Source organism: Caretta caretta, chromosome 15 (assembly GCF_965140235.1).
Source record: "Caretta caretta isolate rCarCar2 chromosome 15, rCarCar1.hap1, whole genome shotgun sequence".
NCBI lineage: Eukaryota > Metazoa > Chordata > Testudines > Cheloniidae > Caretta > Caretta caretta.
In genome coordinates this window covers 26,732,174-26,752,010 of record NC_134220.1, presented here as the reverse complement: position 1 = coordinate 26,752,010, position 19,837 = coordinate 26,732,174, and the positions used below count along the sequence as shown (strand labels likewise).

Genomic DNA, 19,837 nt, shown 5'->3' with positions numbered 1-19,837 from the left:
GACAAATGTAACGTCCTGTTTAAATAATCTTTTAATGGATTTGGGTATTTGCCTTCCCTTGAGTAGCCTTACACTCCTAGGGTTCAATCCTCCAGTAACAATGTCTTCTATGAGGCGCTTTGTTTGAGTAAAAAATGACAGAACGGAATCCATAGTTTAAGTAGCTCTCTCTCACCGCTTACATTGCACAAGCTTAGCATAAGTGACATAATGCACATATACAACAGAGCTACTGTCCCAGACTCTGCTACACTGACATTGGCTGGCTGCAGAGATGGAAATTAATGGTCACAACATGTACCTATTTCGATTATGAACAGGTTCTGTGAAGCATGATCGCATTCTAGACACCTCAGCGCTCGAGAACATTTCTGTTTCATTTGACTCACACACTGTGTGTGTGAGAGACTGGGCAGTAAGTCACAGCTCTCAGGGTTATTTCATCTTTAATTAGCACAAGGAAATTCAGCGCAACTTTCCCCCACAATTACCTCGTCCAGAGATGATGGTTCCTATTCTAACTGTAAATGGGGTCCCAGGTGCGCATACATATAATGCACATACATAACAGTTCACACAGCTATTTATGGGCATGAGGACTAAGACACTGCTACTGTGGAAACCATAGCTCTGAATTTCCTGGCTCTTTGGTTTTAAATTCTCAGCCTCAATGTGCATTTACATTTCTTTTTACCTTGAATTAAAACTTCTGTGCCTTACAGAAAAGGATACGTCAGAAACATCCAGCCTCAACAAATATGAACCGAATCATTGTTTATATTCTTTTATACAGCATTGTGTATTTAAAGGCTCTCCAAGCAGTTAACATATGATGAGCCAGATCATGCCGTGGGTTGAGTGGGAATGAGAATGGGGAAAAGACGATATGGGGGGGGGGGTGTCTCTTCCACCCCACTCAGCAGCACTTAAAGATCTTCACCTTTTGAACCATAGGCAGGGGGGCTGGTTCTTGCCTGCACAGTGCAGCATAGCTCCAAGAAGGTATGGGCCACACTCCCTGATCAAGAGAGAGTTTCCCAGGCAGCTCACGCACCCTTTTACAAAGGAGCAGCAAGGCGTAGCTGGCTACGAGTGCTCCTGCGGCCCCCCTTCACTGGCACGATGGTTCTAGTACTAGAAGCACAGATGGCCTTGCTTTGCTCCCCTGCACGGTCACTACCGCTAAAGGCAAATTTAGATCTACGTTTCCTAGGAATCCATTCAACAGCTACTGAAATGCAACCAACTCTAGGGTGCGAATGTAGCTGCTGTTTGACAGCACACAACTCTCTGCAGTACGTTAGAACAGGAGGGGAGGAAAATGCCATATCCAGTTAAAACTGAGGAGGGGAATTAGGGAGGTACAATGGAACTGGCCTGTCTGATATTTTTACAGAGACAAGGTGGGTGAGGTGAAAGAGACAAGTTTTCAAGCACACACAGCTCTTCTTCAGGTCGGCTCCATGGTAAATTTTCCAAAGTCTAGGCACAACTATGGAGGAACAAAAGCTCAAATACATTTAAATACATAGGGCAAATTCATGCTGGGTGGAACTCCAGTGACTCCGGTGGAGCTTAACTAGAGATGCATTTGGCTCCTTTCAATTTATGCTGATCTATAATTTTAGATCTAGAAAGTCTCTACAAAAAAATTATAAAATAAAGTAACTGTGGTCCTGTGACAACACATCTCAGCATCAACTGAAAGAAAACCTGTGCCACTGCATAAAAACAAAGTTTGCTCTTGGAGCTGGTTTCATCAGCAGTTTTTAGGTGTCCTCAAGACAACTGCATATTGTGTAATCTCCATTTGTGTCACAAACCCCTTGACTAAAACTCACAGCAAGTAAAGTACAGAGCAGAGCAATAGTCTCTTCATTATTCCAGAGTCGTCCTATTTTCATGATCATCTTAGGCATTTATAAGGCACCCATCACTCTGATATCTAGGTGCTTAGGCAATTTACAAGGACAGTTGGTAGGCTGTTGATCACCAACATAAAAGTATTTCCTAATAAGTGAAGTGCTAATCAGATGACATTCTTATCATAAAAAAAAGCTGCTCTTAACAAAAAAAAAAGCTTAAAGTCTTCATACGCTGGAACACAAAAGGCACCATCAATATAAAACAAAGTGACTTGTTCTGATCCTACCGTCCTCCCCAATATGCACATGCAGGGCCTCTTCCTGTAGTAGGCCCCAAGCAAAAACAAGACCCGGCTCAAATGGGATGTCAAAACGTCAAACGTTACATATTTAACTCTTGCGCTTCTGAAATCCCACACACAGAAAGATTGTTTTGGGGTTTTTTTTTTTTGGAAAGAGCTTGATAGGATTACACCTTCCTCACTGTCGCTCAGTTAGGCAGGGCAAAAGACTTTGCTTGGTGTTACCTATGGAATCTTGCTAAAATAAAATTTTAACTAAACTCTATTTCACTTCCCCAGTTTTCATTCCCGTACTCAAGACTAGTTTGAATGAGCTCTACAGGTTCTCTCAAATTCTTGCATGTGCTCTTTGTAAGAGGATCCCTTCCTTCCCCCTCTGCCCCCCTCTTTCCCCCAGCCCACATTTCATCTCCACTTTAGGCTCTGCTTCTTAGCTGCTTTCTTTCAGCCAAGGGAAGCTTAACAGGACTTTCTTTGGAGCCCATAATCACTATCCTGAGATTAGCCACGGGTAGGTGCTGCTGACAGAAGCATGGCATTCCCTTTCTCAGAGCCAAACACACTGCCATGCTCAAAAAGTCAGGCCAGATCCTGGAATCAAACTCGGGTGTCTTGTAGAGTGGTTAATGAGGGACCAGCCTCACTCTCTTCATTTTAACCTCTGCAATTGCAACTCTGGGTTTCCTGCCTTTATGCAGGGTACATGGTGCTTTCCCTAGAGAATAAGAGTGACTGCGTAACAGCAATTCTGAAGTAGAGCCAAACCCTGTTCCCATTGACAAAACTCCCATTCATTTTGGCAGAAGCAGGATTAGGCGCATTAAAAACTGCTGCCACCTTAAATGAAAACTTCCCTGCTACCTTTTTTGGGGGGTATTATTATTACAAATATTGAGACATCACAGTCCACATGTGTACAGATAGAGCGTGCACTCAGACTGTATATCAATACACATTCAGACACTTTAAAAGTGAATTATGAAGGAAACAGAGGTTCCAAGTATCTGCCCTTTATTGCTTCTTTAAGACAGAAAGATGGCTACTACAGGCCCCTCCCCACCCAAATATTAATTTTGGCTCTGCTCTTCCCCCTCACACATTAGAAATATTAGGTCCTGGCTTTCCTGTTTGCTGAAGGATTCTTTGAAGGACTGGAGCTGAACAGAAACATCACAATAGGCTGATGCCTGAGCGGCAGCTTTCCCAGCCCAAGACTCAATACTCCTTTCTGACTCACTTGAAGTTTGGAAAGCTACAACTCAAATTTCAGCCTCCGGTGGAGTCGCTATTCAACTCCGGTCCTTCAAAGAATCCTTCAGCAAAAGGGAGGGTAGCCAGAACCTAGTTTGTGGAAAGCTGGGAGGGGGTGGTCACTGGGGGGAGAGAAGCAAAAAAGCACCCAGCTCACACATCATAAAGGAGCAGTGAAAGGCACATACATTTTTTTAAACGCACTGGAATAGTTGTAGGGTGATTTTGTAAATAATAGCAGGTTCTGAACAAACAGCTCTAAGAATTAAAAAAATAGAATACCTCTGTGTAAGAAGTCTACAACAGCAGGGAGTATAGGTTTTGAGATACTGTTAACAACTTTTTGACTTTTAAATAGGCTTTTAGAACATATTCCATTTTGTGCAACAGAGTTGTGGAGACAAACTTCTGACACTGGTAACTCGTTAAGGGAAGACTAAGATTAATCACAGGCTTCAACTTCTGCACACTGTTGTCCCATATTACAATCTGTTAATACAATATACCGGGAACTCCTCTGAGGCCGGTAAGGGACATTAACATTGCAGTTGTAGAAAGTCCCCGATCCCAAACTATTACACTGGCATTCATCCCATTTTTAAAATGTGCTGAAATGCTCGTTGTTAAAAGAAAGCAGATTCAAGCCCATAATGCCCAACAGATCATGCAGAGTTTCCATCTGTGAACAAGCAAGTCACAAAACGTGGGTTTTTCAAAAATATCCTCTCTCAATCCTGCAGGGAATGTCTTCTGGTTTAAAACCCACTTCCCAACCAAGACTGGGGCCCCAAAGTAAACATGTATCAGAGAGTTTTCTCCTCTGCAGTCCTGTTACCAGGGGGGTGGAGACTGTGTCAGCCTATAAAGAGAATGGGGGCACACCAAGTGGTTAAGCTGCTTCTAAAGCTGGACCGGCACGTCCAAGTTCAAAAAGATTTGAACATGTACTTACTTACAAAACACAAAGTATCGGTCATCATTTAGGCATAAAAAATAGATCTCAGGAGAATGTTCCTATTAGCCTTATTTAACATTTTAAAATGTGTGATCTGATGATTGTAGTGCCTTTCACCCAAACAATCTCAAAGCACTTTGCAAACCACAGATGCCCAGGAATGCTGCACCTGCTGCTGAAATGCAGCCACTTCTAGGGTGGAAATGAAGCAACTGTTTACCGGAGCAGGGAAGTATTTTCTGCCAGTTTAATTACAGAAATGTTTTATAAATAAACAATTATCTTTTACACAGTGTTCATTTATTAGACAGCACCAATCTAGAACATTAGATGTCTCCCTGAATGTGATTTTTCCTTGCACTCAAATTATAATAATTTCATCTGCTTGAGATCCGGTTATAAACAGTACTGAATAGAAGGGTCAGGCACTTGTGAAGATATATATTTTGACTGTCAGTGACGTGTTATACTGGGACTCAAATGTACATTACAGTATGTTACTCACATTTGTTTCAATTGAAATACCAAATAAAACACCCACTGCAATGCACTCTCTGTCTGCTGGCAGCATTCCATATAGTTAAGCTCTTGATGTCCTTCATCCCCAAATGCTCCATTAGAGGCAGCAGGCTGTGCTCTATTGTTGGAAGACTCAGTGGAACACATCCCCAGTAGGTCAGTTACCTCTCGTCTAAATCGCTTAAGGAAAGAGTATGTTAGAACCCAACAACTGTTTCCTGTTCACACCTGATGGAATAAACAATGTGACAACTACCAAAGTAGATGTATTTTTTAAAAGGGACGTCAGAGCTGGCAAGCGGTATTGGACTGACAGCTCTGGTGACTCAAGAATCTGTTGATCCACAGGACAGTACATGCACGAGCAGTGGTAATGCAAATTTCCACACAGTCTCACCAATAAGCTTCAACCCGAAGCTGGAACGAGCACCCCCAAGGGGGAATTCAGTTTCTATCGACTATTCAATCATAGAGCTCCCTACATGAAACTACCAATTACAGGGGTTGTTCTTGAAATAGGGATGCCTGTTAACCAGGAACTGGACTAAGACCATCAGCTCATGTCACATCTAACCCATTACCAACTCCCTGAGTCAAACCTGGCTAAAACCACCCTGGCTCAAAAAAACCACAGCAGTTTTTAAAGACCACTTTCTGAATAGAGTACATGCTCTACCTTGTTCTAGTCACATAGACATTCATGTAGCTTATCTGAATTCTCTCTCTCTCTCTTACCTCATCCATTTTTTCTGATGTTGGCGTCTGGTCACCAGGCAGCATTTCTTTAGTCTCAGAAGTCTCAGCTTTGGATGTCCTACTCAGCTGATCAATAGGAGTCATACTTGCCTCTGACGTTCCTCTTGAATTCTGACTCAGAGTAGCTGTCCCAGGGATTGGCTCGTCGTCATCAGAATCTGGTAACGGTGTCGGACTAATGTCCTCCAAGCCAGTGCTGGAGGGACGTGAGGATGGGGTTTGACCTCTATAACTGGGCTGAGAGTTAGAGCCATACAATGGGATAGGAGAAAGTTGGGAGGAGGAGGAAGAGATAGGGCTACCTTCCATTCGGATTTCATTGTCCGAATCATGTTCGTTGAGAAAAGGTAACTTTGTTCTCTGCTCTTTCAAGAGCATCTCAATCCTCGAGTCTAAACTGTTATGCTGCATTTCAGACTCCATGGTTGGGGTGCCAGGCGTCTCACTCCTTTCTGGAGTCTGAGAGAAGGATGCTGTACTTTGTTCGGTAAGACAGTTTGACTGCGGCAGGGATGGGAGTTCCTCCTGTTTTTCTTTCACAGGAACAAAATCAATATTAGTAGCAGCACTACCTTCTATTAAGATCTCAGCTGGAGGTGGTGCAGGTCTCCGGTACTCAGTGTCTCTGGAAGTTTGGGGATACTGCTGTTCATCAGATGGGGGAAATACAGCTGGTGCTTGGTATGGAGAGAAGGCAGATTTATAACTTGAAGAACCCGAGTGACTCAAGGGAGGAGTGTGAGAATATTGTACTGGCTCTTGCTGATGAGACTTGAACGTGCTAAACTGATGTTCTGACCCTCTGTAAACACCTGCAGAGTTATGGACATAGTGATGTCCTGGTCGTCTATTGTAGGCATCTGTAAATTTTGTTTCATGTCTCCTGGGTTTATACCCAGAGTCCTGTCCGTAATGGTAAGCTGGTGTCGTTTGACGACTGGAATAGGTTGAATCTTGGGAAAACGGAGTCCCCAGTCGTGGGGTGAGCGGGGTTCCTTGGGACTGTGGGGTATACTGGCTATACGAATTTGGGGTGTCTTGCCGACAGCTGGAATAGGCTGTATCATGGGAAAACGGGGTGCTACTGTTTGGGGTAATGGATGATCCCGCAGAAGAAAGGTTACTGTCTTTCAGACGTTTTACAGAATCAGTCAACTATAAAAAATAAAATAAAAGTAAATAATATATATAGATATACACACACGCACACACACATTCAAAAACTATTTGTCTGAATTTCTGAGAAGCTGAGCACCAAGACTTCCCATTGAGTTCCATGGCAGTAGGGGGTGCTTGTAGCTCTGAAAACCAAGTCATGCACAAATAATTATCCACTGAAATATGTAGGCAGTTATTTTAGTTTAAAAAGTCTGTAGGAGAGGAAGTAAAGGAAATGGGCAAATACTATTTATTCTTTAGCAGCAATGTTAAAGGTCAAGAGAATCAGGTGAATATGAGACATCAAGAATACTGAAAATAAAATAAAAAATTCTGTCAGTTTTTGAATGTAACTAGAGAAGAGAATGAAAGAGTACCATTGAAACCAAAAGATTAAGACTATTTTACACAGCATGAAGGGACCCAAATAGCTAGTTTACGTATCAGACCATACTCATATTAAATCAGACCGTATACATACACACTGGCTCCACATCTGCAATCAGTTCCACATAGTAGATCTGTATGCAAGTACAGAACCTGTGGAAGTCAATGGGGCTTTCTGTTGGTCTGATTGTCAGCTCAGACCCCTGATCTCCCCACCTGTCACACGTTAAGCTCTAGCAGAAGAGTCAATCTACTATATGTAAAGAGGTTGTGTCTGAACTGCAAACAAACAAACAAAAGTTAAACAGAAACTTCACAAAGACAAGGATCAGGTAGAATGTTTCCAGCTATGGAATCTAAAAACTAAAAAACATGAACCTTGCAGAACAGCCAAATAATAGATCTCAATGAAATTTACTTCAAAGGCACACCGAGGGGTTTATCCAAACAAGCCAATTAAAGCTTGAAGCCAGTAACAAAAAGAAAAAGAAAAAGAAAAAGAAAGAAAGACCCCGCAAACAATGATGAGTAATATCAGCATCATGCCAAAATCAATGTTCAGTAATGTGGATAGGCAAAAGAGAGTTACCTAGTCTAAATCCCTTGCACATCAGCAAGAGATGGTCTGAGCTCTAACACAGCAACAATAAAAACAACCAACCAAAAAACAGAGAAGATGTTATTGAGGTCGCAGTGAAGTAATAGTTTTTGAAGATCCTATTTAAAAGTTATCTGCTACTTTTTTAATTAAAATTTGCATGCCAGTGGCTCCACAGAATCAGCAGCACTGTCGGGTTTTGTGCAGCACCCAACTGTCTGATACACTGACACAAACACACTTGCAGATGTAGTTATTTTTTGCATGGTATGACTGTTGCAGACCATAAAGATCTGGCAGTTAAACTTTCTCTTCCTCACGCCACCCCCTCCTCCAAAGGTTACAAAGGCAGCTTAGGTCAGACTTACTCCTCCTATAATTAATTTGTGTATCAACTCCCTGGATATTTTATTGCCTGCAGGTGAGAGTCAAGAGCGCACTCCCAGCCAAGGGCAACGTAAGAGCCAGATCCAAAGCCCACTGAAGTCAATGGGAGTTTTTCCATGGACTTCAATAGGCTTTGGATCAGGCCCTGAGTGAGGGAGGGCTGTAAGGAGGGAGCGGGCAGATCAGCTGACCTTTACTGCTGAAACAGGAGGAAAAGAGGCAAATCAAGACATTTCAAGCTACTCTACTGGAATTACTACAGCACATTAGCAGTGTCTTGGCAGAATCTGGTAGACATTAACTGAAGGACTCACCAGAATTACTGTTCTGTGGGTCACCCCAAAAAAATTGAGTCAGGATAATATTGTATAATAAATTGCAAGCCTTTTAATCAACAATAATGGTGGTGACTGATGTAAACAAAAAATGATGAAGCAATTAGATGTCTCATTAATAACTGTGAAAACCAACCCATAATAGTAGAAGTGTACACATTCATTTTGGATCATCTGTAACGAGGCAATAAGCACCTCCCTGTGAAATGCTGAGCACCATCCACTCCTTCTGAAATCACTGGGAGTGAAAGGTGCCCAACAGCGGAGGCTCAGCACCTGGCAGGACTGGGCTATCTAGTCAAATCACAACCTCTTTCAGTTCCACTCTTCCACATTTAAGGATGACCTGCTGGGGAAGAAATGAGGCCTCTTTATGATGGAGAAAGATGACCTGAAAGGTTTTGTTCTGAGGGAGTTTGGGGATAGGTTTTTTTTTTCTTTTTCAGTTTGATTTTCACATTCAGTATTCAAGGCTTGTCTATCTGGAGAACTAGTGAAATGAGAACAGTATAAGAATCAAAGAGAGAGAAAGGTGAGCAATTGAGAGGGGGAAAAGATTTATAGCTACAATGTTTAAAACTATTAAAGCCAAAACTTCCAAACCTGGATGCCTCGAGTCAGGCCCCTAAATCCATAATCAGACTCCTACATAAAAGTGGACAGAAATCCATGGGCGCTCAGGGTGCTCAAGACCACTGAAAAGTCAGGCCACTTTTATTTGGGAGTCTATGGCTCCAAACCAGCAGGTGATTCCACGCACAATGGTGGGCCCATAAAGAATCTCTCTAATTTAAATGGAGGTCCATGAAGAAGCAGGTGACTGCCTGTTCAGTCAGTTGCAAGAGAGATGTTTACATAGACTACTACTTAAGAGCCAAACTTTAGACACCTGATTTTGGAACTTCTTGGCAACTAACTGATTCCAATGACCATTTTGGAGAACTGATGTCATTGTTAAAGACACAACACCTCTACTCTTCATTTTGAAAGGTGTGGGGGGAAAATCTCAAACGCATAAAACGGCCTCCTGAAAAACTACAGAGGAACCAGGATGGGCATTCCTGATATTTTTAAGAGAAAAAAAAGCAGAAAAGATACCCTAACCTTTAAAATTCAAAACACACATCTTACCCATCTTCTAGCAAAAGCTTAGAATAACCTTTACAGTGAAGGAAAAGAGGCCAAGTTTATCCTTGCAAGTCACTCCACTGAATTCAACAGGAGGACCCGATGGATGGATTTGGCCCTGCATCCTTAATTACAGAAATTACTAAAGTTATTAGGATGCATTTAGTTGGTTCTGTATATTTATAACAGGACACAAATCACTCACAATATTCACTTAGGAACAGCGTGAATTTGTGCATGATACTTAAAGAATTAAATTTGCTGTGGCAAGTTCCAGTTATTAAATTCAATGTATTTATTTAAATACAGATAATGAATTTTAAAGTAATTTTTAAAATGTACTGACAAAACTACCCCAGGATGGAACAAAACAATACCACACATCACTTGTTATAGGAAAATCTATTTGAATCAACCACTGTCTGCTTGTAAATTTTTAGAAATGTACGATTAAAATACATCCAAGCAAACTGTACCTGCTGAGTTTCATTCACAGTTGGTGAGACATCCTGCTCATTGCCTACAGGAAGGGTCTGCGGAGTGTAAAGACCATTAACCAGCAGTTCATAGAACCGCATACGGGTTTCACCTGCACAAACCACAATGAAAGTTTATTAAAAAAAAAAAAAAAGCCACACACTGTACATCGAAAGTCTCTTTATTAAGCCTTCCCCAGACCCAGCTGGCACTCTTAATAGTCCCCATTTTAGCCAACATCTTTCCAATAAAGGAGGCCACGGCAGCACTTAAGGTAAGAGCCACTGTTTCTTAAAAATCTGCGGGACAAGTGATGCAAGGCGCTCCCTTCTCGGACAATGGGAATGACCACATCTTCAATTACAGCATCTGAAAAAATGCATTATCAATAGGCCACCTCGCTGAGATGAATGGGAAAAGGTACTGGAAAGCAGTAAAAAAATTAGCCAGGGCAGAATCCAGCATTAGTAGTTACACTTAACTTGATGTATATAATTAAAGATACAGTAGCCTCTGTTAATGTGCTCCCTTGAGAGAGAGGTTTCTAAGTAGTTTTTTCCCCTCTTCTCATTCTATTTGGCTGCTCTGTTTCTGCGCCATGCTTTCTGGCGAGCAGTAATCTCTCTCTTCTCAGAAGTGTCAAATGGTAAAACTAACTTTTATAAAAGCTTCATCTCACTGAATGCAACAACTAGTTCTGACAATACCTGTAGCCAGTTTAGAAGCCTTTTCCTCATAAACCTTTCCAATAGAATATGAGGTGTTATTAATACAAATGAGATGCAATAGAACACAATGGACAAAATAATTATAACTTTTCCAAGAAGGTACTGGCTAACCTGTGTTTTGGTGTAATGTGTATGTAGCACTTTCCTAGCATGAACATTTTACAGAATGCAAACCTGCATGCAATACTGATATCTGTGTTTAACACTCTCATTTTCAGGCTGCTAAATTCTAGTGAAGACACAGTTTCTTAACATTAGACAAGTTTGTTTACTTTTAGCCTGAGCCTGCTCATTTTGCAGTCAGTAAGTTTGTCATGGATTTCAAAAGAAGCTGGGTCAGACCCTTTGAGATATTTTCAATTTTGCTTACATGAGGGGTGAGTACTTTGTTTTTTAGAATGTGAGAATAATTTTTTTAATTGAAAATTCAGTTTAAGTCAACACAGCAGAAGATGTTTCTTACCCAGGGTTTTTAATCTTTTTCTTTTCAATTACAAATAAAAAAAGTAAGTAATGTATAACTGAAAAAGAAATAAAATACAGTAAAAATGCACAAACCCAATGCCTGAACCTGCAGCTCGCACACACAGTATGTATTCAAGTGAGTGAGTACTCCCACTTAACAGGACTACATGAGTAAGTGCTGCAGGATCAAACACCCAATTCTCGTACATAATTGTGCGTAACTAGTATCTACAAATGCACTTGTCTAAAGAATCCGCTCCAGATTAAGAGCTTGATACTGCATTATTCAGGTAAAACGCCCACTAAATTCAATTTTGGATGAATAAATACTGCCTATCAGGCTTCAATAATGTTCAGTTTTACAACACTGCTTCACATACATAAATATTGGGCCAGATCCTCAACTTGGGTAAACTGTCATCGCCCAGTTAAAGTCAATGGAGCTATGACAATTTGCAGCTGGAGATCTGGCCCAGGGCATTTGAAATATTGAATTTACATGAAATTATAGCACTCGCCATCAATGTTGTGATGTAGAAGCAAGTTTAAAATTAGTTTTTTTAAATAGCACAAATACCGTAGCTTCCTCATTTTCCCCTTTTTATTCAGTAAAACATTAATAAATACTTCGTATTTTCATTTTCACAGAGCTTTGAATTACCCCCATAGAGGTAGTGTGGTAGGTAATTAACTATATATCCATTCTACAGATGGAGAAATGGAGGAAGATAAGTTAACTGAATTGCTTTAAGCTACACAGGAAGTCCATCTCAGAAGTGGGAATTTTGAACTCATGAATTCCAGGCTCCTAGTCCTGTGCTCTGACCACTTGATCATTAAATACACAGATAAAACACTTCTTGCACTCCTTTTTATGCTCATTTATTTTGCTAAAATTTGGAATCCAATATTGAATTTTTTTAAAAGTGCATTTTACTACCTTCTTGAAAAGCTGAATATTGGGAATAAATGGATAAGTAAAATAAATATTACAGATTGTGTAGCCAAAGATGTCATAAGCTGCAACCGCTATTTTTAGCATTATATTTTAACTGATCTTGCCATACCACAAAGCATTGCTGGTGTTATTGCATCTTTTAAAAGAACCAGAAGAGCCACAAGTTTTTAAAAGGTTAAAATGAGTCGCATAGAGAGAGTTTGAGTTATATGTAAAAATGAAAGTGCAACTTAAAATTAAGAGGTCTTCGTATTTTCACCAAAGTAATTAAAACGTGCAAAACCACCACCTTAACATGCAGTTAACTTTCCTAGCTCTTGAGCAATGACCACCTGTTCTAGGATTACAAAAGTGAAATATAAAATCAACAAAAAACTGAGGAAAACTCTCCAATCAGCTTGCTCAAGAACTCTCTTAATACCTAAAAAAACCAGGAGTACTTGTGGCACCTTAGTCTCTAAGGTGCCATAAGGACTCCTGTTCTTTTTGCGGATACAGACTAACACGGCTGCTACTCTGAAACCTCTTAATACCTACTTTCACCCCCTGTGAATCCACTTTAATTCCCATTATTAATTCTGAAAGTGGCTTTTGCTCCAATTTCAATGTATATGTTAATCTTCCTCAAATTAATAGGGTGATATACAATTTAAGATGAAATAGTGCTAAAAATATTAAATCCCAAAAATCAAAGCATATGCATTTCACAGTCACGGTTTATTTATAATGGCAAATGATTTAAAAAACTTTTCTGAGCATTCTTTTAATATTTAGGCAGTAATGTCAAAAATTATTCCATTATACTCACATAACACGTGCTACATACTAAATGTTATGTAAACACTGACTGCACTTGAAGGTTGTTGAAACATTTTTTTATACTTTGTATGATTAACGGAGACAAACAAAGCACTTTTTGCTTTGAGAGAAAGGTGTTCATGGGCTCTTCCTCTTTCTTGAAGATAAACAGTGCAACACATACTTAAAACTGGAATTATCATGTTTACAGTGCAAATAATAATAAATAATTATAATAAAAATTACAAATAAATGCCTGTAACGTTTTGTGTACTTCACTGCTTTAGCTTTCAGCCAGATGTTTAGAAAGGTCCTTCACTAGCATGTTTGGGGGAAAAAAACAACACACATAAAACAATAATAAGCAGAATTTTAATATTTTCAGTACTTGAATAGTTACTGCACTGTTAATTCCTGTAGTAGTACCATTGTGCCTCAGTTATGCTGAGGATTAAAAGTGTTACTGTCCCTTTAAGAGAGAGAAGACACACACACACACACACACACACACGGGTGCTCTCACACAGTGTCAAGTGCTGTACACTTTTTACTGCCAGACTTGGGTTTGTTGCTAAGTACCAGTGAAACGCCAGGAGCTCAGAAAATAGGATCCTGCCGCAGTTCAGTCAGGTGTTTTTTAAAGATATAGTAGTTTCTAAGACAGGGAAAAACTTTACAACCATATTTCGAAGTGCATTTCTAAGCCTCTGAAAACAGTCACCAGTTTAGATCAAGGCATTTGTAAAGAGATTCTGAAATGGGTTGAGGGCGATGGCAAGGGCAGAGTTTGCCAAACCCGGTGTCAGTGTGAGTGAATGAAATGGACAGGATGGCAGCATTTTGTAAATTACAGGACTGTCTCCTAGCAACAGACAACACATTCAGTTCCACGTGACTTCCAGTGGCCCAGAGAAAAGGAGAGACAGGCAGATGGGAAAAGAGTAACATTCACTTATTAGTATTTTTTAATCATCCAGCCTCTCCAGTCTGGAAAAGCATATCACTTTAAGAGGAGAGAGGGGACGCAGGGGGTTGCAACTATACAGAGAATTAAGCTAAATTCTGCTTCCCACCTTTTGTATCCAGTTCCACATGGATGATGTTGCCCATGACTGATGTGTTGTGCAGGTGCTGGACGGCTTCCCTGGCACCCTTCACTGTGGCAAAGATCACTTTGGCAATGCCCAGGTGCTTCTTGTTCTTGGGGTTGTAGAGAATCTCTACTTCTTCCACTTCACCATATTTCTTGCACATGTCGGTCAGAAAGTTTTCACGGATGTTGTCATTCAACTTGGCAAAGGTTACCTGCTTGGGAGGCACTGGCCCCACGTAAAACTCATCAATCTGGAGATTTATACAAACACAAAATTAAATACAAATAATTAAGAACCAGGAGGGAGACTGGCAGCAGAAAATTAAATCATTTGGAACAGACAGATAGAGTTAGTCTCCTTAGAACTCTGGGGAAAGAAACTGTCTACAAACAATGTCACACCAGTCTGAAGAGAAATCCAGCCTCTACACTCTCAGAAATTCATATGGAAATGGTTACTTTTTCATCTTAAAAACATATTTTAAGCAGCTATATCAAGCATCAGAGTTGTAACTCAAAACAGGTAAACTGATCCTATCAGACAGATGTATTGATTTCTTTATGGAATAGGATTATTGTTAAACGGTTTGCCAGATAATATTAATACGAATCTGTCATTTAAAGGTCCCATTAAGTTATTTCAAACTCAAGCTCAATTGACAAATAACAAGAATCCAAACTAAACCTAAAGGTTAGTGCAGGTACCTTGAATTTGGGAACAGAAAGCTCCAACTCCTTGGTTTTGGTCCATATTCTTCCTATCCTGGGATCTCTGACACAATCCACCGGAGCAATTCCCGAGTTCTGCAAGGTGGGGTGGAGGGGGAAAACAGAACACACAAAAAACATCAATAATATTGCTAGAAATTTCAGGGGGGCGGGAAGCATACCACAGGGAAGCAGGGGAAGCCTCAGGGGAAGAGAAAAGCACACAAACACGTGTCAAATTGCGATACTAATGGGAAATAGACACAGATTGGAAACACAGAGAAATAAAGCTCCAGGTTTTAGCTCCTTCTTGGGATCCTGACAGTTGAATACATTGTGTCAGGTGGCAGTAACTTTCGAGCCTTTTCCTCCCCCCACCCTCCAACATTTGTTACAACATGAATTATTACAGCATTAAAAAATCCTTTCCCCACAACACCTCCCCTAAACAAGGACTGCTAGAGAGGGGGGCTAGGTAGAGGTTTGTGCGGGGTATATAATTTATTTTAAAAAACAAGACACTTACAGGCATGCTAAAATTTTGCCCATCATAACGATAGAGTTTATGCTGTCCTTTTTTCAGAGCTGGGTCAATAATCAATTTATAACTTCTCCAGTGGTGATTTCTTTTCTCGACAGAAGTGCTGGCTTGTGTGCTGTTCTCCATTCCGTTGATCCAACCTGGCGCGGGGGGAGGGAGGGGAAAAACACAAAGTTTTAAAAAAATGTAATAAAGATCCCATTTTAAGAATCACCCATTAAACCCATCAAAGCTCGGGGGGGGGGGAATACACAAACAGGAAGACTCTAAAATGGGGGAAATCTTAGACAACCCCCGTGAGACAAGAGACAGAAAGGGGAGGAGGGGGGGGGGAAGACCCAATCTCACTTGAACTCTGTTTTTTGCCATGGTCTTCTGGGTGCTTGGCTTTTTCCCCTGCCTTGATCTCCTTGAAAGACATTGAGCGAGGCGGCCGATCGTCTCCTTGCAGCGAAAGGCGAGCTCCTCTTCACATTCGGCTGGTTACATTACACTGCTTTTGAAAGGCTCCTGCCTCCTTTTTTTGCGAGCCAACACATATTGTGTGTGTGCTTTCTGCTTGCTTCTCAGGCATCCCACAATACACCACTATGGAGCTCGGCTAATGGCTAACCGCCCTCAACCGAAGGCACATTCACAGCAGCTGCAGCGCGCCGCGAAGCCCCCAGCCTCGCCGAGCCGTGGCACCTCCCCACCCGAAATAAAGGGCCATGCATTTTCCCGAGCCGACCGAGCCTGGGGAGGGGGGCCCCCCCCCGCTTTAATGGCATGCAGGGAATTCCTTGGAATCTGCGGGCTGCGTTTACCTTAGCGCAAACTGTTTCTAAACAAGATGGACAGAGGTGGGACAAGTTTGGGGGCACTCACTGAGCCTGGCAGGGGCGGCCCGGGGCACGGGCTGAAGGGCTGTATGCCTGGCCCCCCGCTACGTGTGTTCCCGCAGCCCCACCGAGCCCCGCTGGCTGGCGAGCCGCGGTGTTACAATGTGTCCATTGCACAGGACGGGAACCAGGGGGAGAAAGTAGCAGTTTTGCTTATTAAAGGTCCTGGGGTTGCAGCAGCCAATCAGCGTGGAGCTTCCATTTTGTTTGAGCGGTGAAAGGCAGCTGGGGATCTCTCTTTTTGCCTCTTTTCCTGGGCGAGGAGCGTCTCGCCTGGCTTTGGGCTTCATGTTGTTTTAGCTCATCTTGTGCTTTTGGTTTGTAATTTGGCCGTGGTTAGGTAATTGGCTGGTTAAAGGCACCAGGAGCCCGCAGCCAATCAGCGCGCAGCTTCCATTTGGCTTGAGTTATTAGACGCTGATCTAAAAACATCTTTCACCAGACAGCTAAGGAGAGGCCAACAGATCAGGCAGCCATTTTTCTGCAATGGAATTAAATGGCCAACTGGGTTTTCCTTTGTTCCAAAAGGGGATACTTTATTTGAATCCACACCATCCATTTCAGGACTTCTCAGTGTTGTATTAATGTCTGACAACATTTTAAAGGACTCAATGAAGAAGGAAGATAAAAAAGATTTGGATTTTTCCTTATGATTTGGAATCCATCTTTGTCTTGTGTAACTAGGTCATGGCACACCCTTATGTCAGCAGTAACAATTTTGAATTCAAAAATAAGTAAATACATATTTTTGTTTGGGTTTTTTAATCTTTATAACTATATTATGACTGAACAATAAATTTTAAAAAAATAGTTCCTGTATTAAACACTTAATTCCTGGCCATTTTTATTAACTCCTTTGGTGCTTATAAGGTAACGTTTTAAATATAGATTTAGGAATAGTGAATTCTGGCATAAAAATTTACTATGATAAACTTTTTTTCTTTTACATTGTAAGTACCCAATCCATTCTGTCCTTACTAAGTGTAGTTTTCATGTTAATGTTACTGGAGTTGTCCTTATTTCTGAGCCTTCATTTGCATGTCTTATGTTTTTTTGTCTGTTTAGCTAAAACAATTTTATGCTTTTAAAATATTTTATTTATAAAGCAAAATATCTAGCGAGAGATGTTTTTAAAATGTTTACAAACAGTAAATGTTAACCAGGTGTTTTCACACTAACATGTACAGACTAAAATATTTGGGGGAAACATTTTTGAGTTTCTGTGTCGTCTGGAAAGCCACTGGCTGTCCTTTTAATGTACAGAGTAAATCTGTCACAGGAACCTAGATTTAAGCCTCGAGTAAAAGTCCTAACTGGATACTGTCAGTCAACATAACTGGACAACATTTTCTATAGTTTTTTGATGCTACACCATTGCCATATAAAGATCTTTAAATGTCTTAACAAGATACGTTTTGACTTGCAAATTCCCCAGAGAAGTGGGGATACAGATTATATAGCTATATATTTAGAAATATGTTTTAAAAAAGCTAAACAACACAACTTCACCTTGAGAACTGCATTCATCAGTGGTGAGCGGGTAAGTAAACCCTTTTGCCCTTGCAGAGAAACAGATAGCCCAGGCCTGTTCAGCAAATGTTATTGTCCTGGACAGAGAGAGCCTAATTATCGTCTGTAAAAACGGTAGCTAACTTGTTCTTGTGTCATCGATACATATACAGACTATATTAATATATATTTTTCAGAGCGTGATTTCTTTTTCCTCCACAAAGCGCTTGTTAGCAGCTCTGCTTTTTGTGGAGGGAGACTGCGGATCCATGCTGGCATTACATGGCTGTTAAATTGTTCCTCTCTTCTTCGCTCTCTCTCTCTCTCTCTCCCCCCCCCATATCTATTTCCAAACAGTAAGATTATGAAGGAGGATTTTAGAAGACGGAAACCCCCTTTACGTGTTTATCCATCTAATTACTGAAGAATCTGGCTCGCGAAAAAACAAAAAGGGACTGTTTTCAGAACGGTGACAACGAGCCTGTAAAGGTCTCGCTAAAATGCGCTGCAAAATCCTTCCCCACGAGACGCAGCTACTTTAGAAACGGTCTGAAAATAGATCCAAAATGAGGGAGGCTGCCTCCAAAGGAGGGACACTTTGCAGCCTGGATTGTTACAGTCGGGAAGAAGTGACGCAGTTGATGTTCACAGCAGTTCTGTGCTTTCATGCAGCTACTGAGCCCATGCAACTAACTCCCAGCTGAGTTTTATTTTAAAATCTGCTAATGCACCAAGCGTATCATGCCTTTGCAGCCCCGTGCCACGGGAAAAACCGGGAGGCTGTCTGGCATTTCAGCACGCAGCTCCAGGTTGTACTCCATATTGTTTGTGAGAGGGGGTGGGGTAGTGGTTCGTAATGGCTTCTTCTTTGCAATGCTGTATTCTTGTCAGGTTTGGGGGCAGCAGCACGTCTGTGTCTCCCAGTGTCTAGCGTTGTTTCTATTTCCGATCATTGCAGGGAGGTGACTGCCCGCCCCCCCCCCTTTGTGAGGCTTGTGGAAAGTGAAGAAGAGAAGTAAGGGGGGGGTTGTTTTTTAAGGCTCGGGGAAAAAATGGTTGCCATTTCGTGAAAGCACTTTGCAGCAGCAGAAGGAAGCGAGCAGGGGCTTGTAATCGGAGATCCTGGCAAGGCGCCAGCTAACGCCTGCTGTTCTGCTAGGCACTCCCAGGGGGGCTGGGGGGGACCGGGAGGGGGCGGGGGAGAGAGCGCGAGGAGGGGAGGCCAGGGCTAGGCTGGCAGCTCTCTTAAAGAAACAGGACACTAGCTTGGGGAAGACAAAGCAGCATCGAGTAATGCAGACAAAGCCCTCGTGGCTATAAATAAAACGATTGTTGCTATGAAGATCCTCCTGGTCACTTTTTAAACTGACCGTAGCATAGCACAGGCATTTGACAAGCGAGTGCAATACAAAAATAGCCAAATGGCCAGGAAATGGCATGGGGCACCCTTATCGCTCTAGAAGCTGGTGTTTTCTTTACACAGATCAGGCGACGGGCTCGCTGTCTGGAGTGCAGATGCATGTAATGGGGTTTATGTTGCTAGAAACGTGTAAAGCTATGTAGAGACCGGGACAAGAACTGTGATCTTTAGTTCAGCCCTTTAAACAGTCCCCATAGCTCTTAGCCCATTGTTTTTCAAAGTCGGTTTCACTGCATGTTGCTAATCTTCCTCTGTCCTCTTCGGCCCACAAACAGGGTGGGTCCAACATTGAGATGGGAGGGAGGAGTAGCTGACAGCAGAGTGCATGGCCTGTGCCAAATCAGGTTGTTGGCTGGCCCAGCTTCTCCGCTGACTTCAGGGATGCCGTGCAGGGATCTGTCTGTTCATTGTAGGTCCTGCGGCCATTGTATTACCTATGGTCTCTGCACCACTCTGTGTCCGTGCAGGGGGATCCTTGCCTTTCCAAAAGGAGTTTTGAGAGGCCTCTCTCCCTCACTTCTCGGCTATTGTCAGCCTCAACTTTTAGTAAATGGAGGGTCATATTAGTCCATTGATCCATTTATATCAACTTACAGAAAGGATCAAGGCGAGAGGCCA

General features: G+C 41.8%; 2 protein-coding genes across 3 annotated transcripts in view; one reads left to right on the top strand and one right to left on the bottom strand.

Moving 5' to 3' along the window:
• Positions 1-16,059, bottom strand: part of SETD1B (SET domain containing 1B, histone lysine methyltransferase) — a 66,022-nt gene extending 49,963 nt beyond the window's left edge. Inside the window, exons 1-6 of the mRNA XM_048821976.2 lie at positions 15,758-16,059; positions 15,395-15,549; positions 14,866-14,964; positions 14,141-14,411; positions 10,118-10,230; positions 5,628-6,803 (exon numbers count right to left, since the gene is read on the bottom strand). Coding sequence (XP_048677933.2) covers positions 5,628-6,803; positions 10,118-10,230; positions 14,141-14,411; positions 14,866-14,964; positions 15,395-15,549; positions 15,758-15,830 — 1,887 coding nt within the window. The 5' untranslated portion in view covers positions 15,831-16,059. The remainder of the gene's footprint in view (positions 1-5,627; positions 6,804-10,117; positions 10,231-14,140; positions 14,412-14,865; positions 14,965-15,394; positions 15,550-15,757) is intronic.
• Positions 16,060-16,876: 817 nt separating this feature from the next.
• Positions 16,877-19,837, top strand: part of RHOF (ras homolog family member F, filopodia associated) — a 48,314-nt gene continuing 45,353 nt past the window's right edge. Inside the window, exon 1 of one of the 2 annotated variants that reach the window (XM_048821989.2) lies at positions 16,877-17,830. In XM_048821989.2, the coding sequence (XP_048677946.1) occupies positions 17,654-17,830 (177 nt within the window). In that variant the 5' untranslated portion in view covers positions 16,877-17,653. Of the gene's footprint in view, positions 17,831-18,183; positions 18,609-19,837 lie in introns of those variants that run through there. The other variant, XM_048821991.2, reaches the window with a different exon arrangement.